We start from the raw sequence: 6,866 nt of genomic DNA on the forward strand, positions 1-6,866 counted from the left end.
GGCATTTGTTGAATCAATCACACTTCTCCAGGGCAGGTCTGTCACTCATGAGAAATTGTTTTCTATAACCTGCCCATGTTCATAGATGTGGCCCAAGGCCACTTGAGTGTAGCCTTTATGTCATTTTAAAGTGAACGGGGGATATCACCACACCAACTGTGAAACTCAGGCTACAGAGTGCTGGCTCCCAACTCCTTCCCCACCTAAGCCACACACAGGGTGCTAAATTCACCCCTTCCACAAGGTCTAACCTTTATCTCTGTGTATGATAAGCTTTCTTTGGGCAGAGTATTCTTTGCTACCCCAGTGTTAACCGAATACATATTCATCCATCAATTTCGGCCTCTCTCTCAAGTGCTCCTTTGCTGAGCCAGACAGGCATCTGCCCTAATGCCCACAAATTCTCAATAAAGGAGACAGAAAGTCTCTGAGCTGTCTTCAATCTGGCAGTTAACAAAGAGCCGTGGAAAAAAACTGATCCTTTTTGGGTTGTGGGTAGATTCTAGTTTTCTCAAGCTTGCTTAAAAATCACCTGCAGATCATTAAAAAATACAGTAGCCCCCAGATCTAACTCAATGAAGCAGAATCACTACACAAATAGGGAACTGAGGATGGTTTGAGAAAGTGCCCCAGGTAGTTCCAGGCTGCAGAGAAACTACGTGTCTGTTACTTTACTATTCCTCATATTTCAGTACCAATCTGTTTTTACCTATCTCTTCTGCAACTTAATTCAACTAAATGGCAACAAGTTTAGCAGAACAGTATGCAAGCCGCTCACATTAATTTTTGCAGGCTGGCGTGGATGCCCCTCCTATGAATTTCCACAGCACCTGTACTCTCTCACAGCACTGATCATCCCAGCTTACCCATATCTCAGAGTCGAGATGCCATGTTATAAACCACATTCCAATTAAAAAAAATTTAAACTAAACCCAGTGCAATTCAGACGCACTGACGAGGAATATACTGCAGTTGCCTTCTCCTTCTTCCTCTGGACTTTTCACTATAGACTGTTGGTTCACTTTTGTATCCCTGGTACACAGCACACACTAGAGTCACCTACTAGTAGTTGCATACATCAGTGAACAATGTGGAAACAAAAGTCATCAATTACAAATGTGGAAACAAAAGTCCATCAATTTTATGAAAACTGCCCAATGTTATCCAAAGAGTCATGCCAGATCCACCAGGCTCTTAAGCTTGTACTCCCTATGTTAGGATAGATTATGCCAAACAATTGTCCTTCTGAGGGCACAACCGTCCCCTCTGAATGTAATTTATCGAGTACAAATAAACCACTTATTTATTTATTTATTTTTTTTTTTGAGACAGAGCCTCAAGCTATCCCCCTGGGCAGAGTGCCGTGGCACCACAGCTCACAGTAACCTCCAACTCCTGGGCTCAAGCGAGTCTCCTGCCTCAGCCTCCCAAGTAGCTGGGACCACAGGCACCCGCCACAATGCCTGGCTATTTTTTTTGGTTGCAGCCATCGTTGTTTGGCGGCCTGGGCTGGATTCGAACCTGCCACCTTAGGTGTATGTGGCTGGCGCCTTAGCCACTTGAGCCACAGGTGCTGAGCCAAACCACTTACTTTTAATGCCCGGTAATAACATGACTTTACCTGGTCCAGTGGGATTAGGAGTATACGGAGGTGGAGGGGGTATGCCTGGAGCTATCACATTGGCTAATGGTACCAGACCTGCATTGTTATAAGCACCTGAAATAAAAATATAATAAAAAAAAATGTCATTCAGTGACAAGAAGTTTGAACTGTATTAATGTAGCCATTCTATTTATTTTAAAAACCGTTACCTGATACAGTTGTATCTTACATGGAGGTTTAGGTCTGGGGTTAAATAAAAACTGAAAACAAATGCGACAACTAGAGACTCCTACTTCCCACTGCACCAGTGATTCCCAACCTTCCTAATGCCATGACCCTTTGATACAGTTCCTGTGGGTCGTGACCTGCAGGTTGAGAACCGCTGCACTGCATGCCCACTGCAGGCGTTAGCTCACTGAATGGCACAGTAGACAGAACCTGCCATACTTAACTTATCTGTCTTTTTTCTCAAACACATACTTGACCTTTTTCAGTTAAATGCATTAATGGTATCTCTGAATACCAACTACCAAAGAAGAGATTCTAGATAATTTACCCAAGTGAAAATACACAAAGAATGATGAAAGATAATCTGTAATTAATTTATCATAAGGAAAATATCCAAATAAGCTTTGCCTGATACCATGTTACAGACCAGGATGCTAGCAGCTGCCTACGTGCTGAGTCAAATTCATAGCAGAGTTTCATTAGTGCTACAGATTTCCTGAGAACTCAGACCAGCACTCACCTTCAAGTCAGTAAGTAGATAAATGACAAAAACCAAAAACAAGTAAGAAATAAGCGAACTACTTACTTGGTGCGATAGTTGCATGGGGTCGACATGGAGGTATTGGGTAGGGAACAGGTTTATGTGGATTGTATGTTGAAGGAGGCTAAAAAAATGAGGAAATCATGCGGTTAGAAGAAAACCAATTAAATGATTCCTGGCAGAATAAAATAAAAACTTGTCTTGTCTAAGTATTTAGTCCTAATAGGAAAAACACCCTAACATATTGAGTGCCACTAGACTACACAGCATGAACGAGAGAAATTCCCTTGCTTTAATAAATGTGATTCCGAGGCCAGGCACGCGGATCACTTGAGCTCACAAGTTCGAGACCAGCTTGAGCAAGAGTAAGACCCTATCTCTTAAAAAAAGCAAAACAAAACAAAACAAAAAATAGACAGGCACTGTGGTGGGTGCTTGTAGTCCCAGCTACTTGGGAGGCTGAGGCAAGAGGATCGCTTGACCCCAAGAGTTTGAGGTTGCTGTGAGGTATGATGCCATGGCACTCTACTGAGAGCGACAAAGTAAAATTCTGACTCAAAAAAAAAAGTGGATCCTAATAAATTTCAAAAGTAGATCTTACCAAAGAAGGCTGTAAAGGTTGTTTATTTTTTAATTCATTCAGACTTTAACCTAAATAACAGCAAACTTCTCATGGGCCCAGCCTAGGCTCATCCACAAATTGATTTCTCCTCTTATATAACACAAGAAATCCACTAAGTTTTAGAATCTCAATTATATAAGAGCCCTCCAATGACAATATCCTCTTAGACTCATGAGGAATTCAGCCTATCATTCCCACCCTCTTTTGGAAGAAAAAAGTACTGCTTGTTTCGGGTAATCTGCATTCTGACTACTCTAGTTGAACGTAAACTAGAACTAGGAATTCAGTATTTTAGTTGTTTCACCTTTGGAAATTAAAAAATCCACAAAATACTTTACTTGACAGTTGATGGAACCTAATAAGTAACAAAGCATTCAAAGCATTGGTCTTTAGAGAACTGGAAGTATCAAAGCTAAGTCAAATATTATACTTTCACTTCTGGGGCAGGAGAGGCCATGTACTGGTGCTGAGACACCCAGTCTTTCCAGCTATGTCTCATAAACACGGTCCTGTCAGAAGCACTAGACCTGTGCCAGGCACATGATCTGTGACGATTCTGCCATGAACCACTGCCACTCAGTTCTTGTCACGTGGCTGAACAGGGTCTACGCTGGTGACTATGTGTAAACTCTAGGACTTCCAAGCATCCTTCAACCCACAGGGTCTCTTCTGCCTAGTTTATGTTCAATCATTCTAATCAATCCCTTACAAATAAACACTCTCAACCTCCTGGCTCCAGTGTGATTTTACTAATACTAACTTAGCCAAACCACAAACTTTAATCAAACTGCCCACACAGCAACCCCCAACTAAACACATGAATATGTCTGGGGGGGAAAAATCCAAAGAGCAATCTTACTAGTATTACTTAGTAATAAAATGTCTAACCTCAAAAAGCTCCCTCTCACTGTTAACTATGCTATTTTTCTCCCTAGACCATTCACTCTCCCCTACTCTGCTAGAACTTATAGCACACTTTAAACTCTGAACACAAAAATAAAATTTATGCTTTGAATAGACAGAATAAAGCAGAAAGTAAAGCGGTTTTGTTTACTTTCTCAACATACTGGTTTGGATGGTCCTAGAATCCGTGCAGCGATTCCTTTGCCTTCATTGGTACAGTCCTCACCATCTTTCTTCAAAGGGGTTCCCTATTGTTTTTAAAAGACCAAAAAAGAAAAGAAGAAGAGAAAGAAGGTACATGAGACTTGAAACAAACAGAAACCGAGAACAACAACAACCAATCTCACTATATCATACAGAAAAAAAGGACTTGGTAGAAGAGTGAAGATTTGGATTGCAGACTCAATTCTGCCCTGGCTGGCTGCATGGCCCTGGTTAGGTTCCTAATCTTCATATGCAATGGAGCCTCATAACACATGCAGAAGTATTCAAAAGTAAACACGCATCAGACAGAGATGACCGAAGGGGAAGATAAAGTATCCACAGGGGACTGGTTCCAGGACACACCACGGATACCAACCTCCACAGGTGCTCTGGTCTCCTACACAAAACGGGACAGTATTTGCATATTTGTAACCTGGGCACACCCTTCTATCCTTCCACATACTTTAAGTCATTTCTAGATTACTTACAATACCTAATATGATGTAGGTACCACATAATTGTTATGCTGTTACACTGTTAATGTATACTAGGTTTATTTGTATTATTTTATATTGTTGTTTTGTTATTTTGGGGTTTTCTTTTCCTTCACAAGCAGCAACCAGAAGTAGACTTCCAATGCCATAGTATATACAATGCTCAAAGAATAAAGAGAATACCTGAAATAGAGTTGAACAGAGATGAGAAAAAGTAGTGTTCTCTACAGACAGTAAGTATGATTGTTACAGCGTGGAGACTAAATGAGACCTCATTCGAGACTGCTATAATTACCCAATCAGAGCAGGCTGATGGACTATCACAGCATGAATCTCTAGCAGTGTGTGTCCCTGAGTAGTATACACTAGTATGGAAGCCCATGATCAGAACGGCCCCATTCAGACCCCTACTTCCTGTGTGCCCGTGTACAGCGTCCTCCCAGAGTGCACAGCATGGATCTGAGAAGCACAGAGGATACTGCAGAAACGATGGCACTTGACTTCCCAGGCCAGGTCAGAAAAGACACTGAGGCCTCCACCTGCCTTCTCTTGGATTACTTACTGGCGTGGAAGCCGGCTGTCATGTCATGAAGATACGCAAGCAGCAGTATTGAGGAAGTCCTGGTGGTGAGGAACAAAGGTGCCCTGCCAACCTCTGACACCACCTTGCCAAGCACATAAGTGAGCCATCTAGAGAGCATATTCTTGAGCTCCAGTTAAGCTTTCAGATGAATGTAACCTGATAAGACCTGAGCCAAGAGTACCCTGCTAAGCCACTGCCAGACTCCTGACCAACTTCCACAACAACTGTGTGAGGTAATAAACATTTGTTTTAATCCATTAAGATCTGGGGCGGTTTGTTACATAACAATAGAAATGCAACATTCTCCAGTTATATCCACATATTGCAAAAGGGATTAAGTCATCATTCTTCACGGCTGAATAGTAGTCCATGGTGTACAAATACACCACATGTTGTTAATCCCCTCACGTATTCTTTGAAAAAGTTATTCTACAAAAGGGTTTGAGGAACACTAGATGATACAAAAACTTCTTTCTTAGAGGATTTCACAGAGCCTTTCTTATGCAGTGTGATTCTCCAGGGAGAAAGCCTGGTACAGAGTCCCCCAAACACCAGTGACTGAGTGAGCCTGCGAATGCAGTGGAGAAGCTGTGAAGCATTCCTTTACTAAATGTAACTGTAAATCAGCACTTCTACAAGATAAAATAGTCACCTTCTTTTGTTTGGCTTATTCTGCAGGTTTTACACAAATACTTTAATGGAGTTTACACATGAACTTTCATCAGAGTTAAAACTATAAAGTAAGTTGCTGACATAATAAAATTCTTTTCCTTTGGGGAAGCACCATAAACTGGCATATTCTTTAAATATCATTAACTGACAAGACATTTCATACGTAGCGAGAAGTTTCACAGAAAGCCATCAAGTATGCTTACCGGGAATATCCCGTTTATACGACTAGGTTTCCCTTTGGGATATGGATTTCCCGGGATTGTTCCACAAGAAGATATCATAGCATGAGGAGCTTTACAGCCCCCTTTGAAAGCCTGTAATAATGAAAATAAAAACTCTTCAAGTCAAGCATTCTAGATACTGGACAGCCCTGCCAAAAAAATACAAAGGAACAACACTACTTATTCGGTTCATGATGTGTCATTCAGTACTTACAGCAGTGAACATGACCAAAGTCATAAGTCAAATCACTTTATTTAAATGGAATTATTAAAATGCAAAAATTAATGTTGCAACTAAAAATTGTTATACAAAGATATCCCACAATGGACTTGTAAATTGTATGCAACTAAAGTGTGTTTATTATCTAATTGTCCCATTTTTCCAACTACCAAGAAATAGCGCAGTCCAAATCCATAAACACCAAGCTCACACTGCAGCGAGGACAAGGCAGATACAGGAATGGGAGAGAAAGAGTTCCTGCTCTGAGGAAGTTTATGAGGTGGTGGAGAAACACAGGCAAATAAATTATAAAGACATGTTGAAAAAGCAAGAGTTATCAGGGCACATAGTCTTCAGTGTGCTATTACATAATTATAAGACATGGTGAGGGAAAGGACTGTTTCCCCTAGGCTGCTTATTACTACATCTTTAGCTTTTTTTTGAGACAGAGCCTCAAGCTGTCCCCCTGGGTAGAGTACGATGGCTTCACTGCTCACAGCAACCTCCAACTCCTGGGCTCAAGTGAGTCTCCTGCCTCAGCCTCCCAAGTAGCTGGGACCACAGGCGTCTGCCAC

At 41.4% G+C, this 6,866-nt stretch overlaps 1 protein-coding gene across 1 annotated transcript in view; it reads right to left on the reverse strand.

Moving 5' to 3' along the window:
* Positions 1-6,866, reverse strand: part of PROSER1 (proline and serine rich 1) — a 29,531-nt gene that overhangs the window by 12,378 nt on the left and 10,287 nt on the right. The window contains exons 6-9 of the mRNA XM_012811356.2: positions 6,054-6,164; positions 4,062-4,145; positions 2,418-2,496; positions 1,622-1,717 (exon numbers count right to left, since the gene is read on the reverse strand). Of these exons, the coding sequence (XP_012666810.1) occupies positions 1,622-1,717; positions 2,418-2,496; positions 4,062-4,145; positions 6,054-6,164 (370 nt within the window). The remainder of the gene's footprint in view (positions 1-1,621; positions 1,718-2,417; positions 2,497-4,061; positions 4,146-6,053; positions 6,165-6,866) is intronic.

The sequence above is a fragment of the Otolemur garnettii genome, unplaced genomic scaffold (assembly GCF_000181295.1).
Source record: "Otolemur garnettii isolate 467f Iridium unplaced genomic scaffold, OtoGar3 scaffold00154, whole genome shotgun sequence".
Taxonomy (NCBI): domain Eukaryota; kingdom Metazoa; phylum Chordata; class Mammalia; order Primates; family Galagidae; genus Otolemur; species Otolemur garnettii.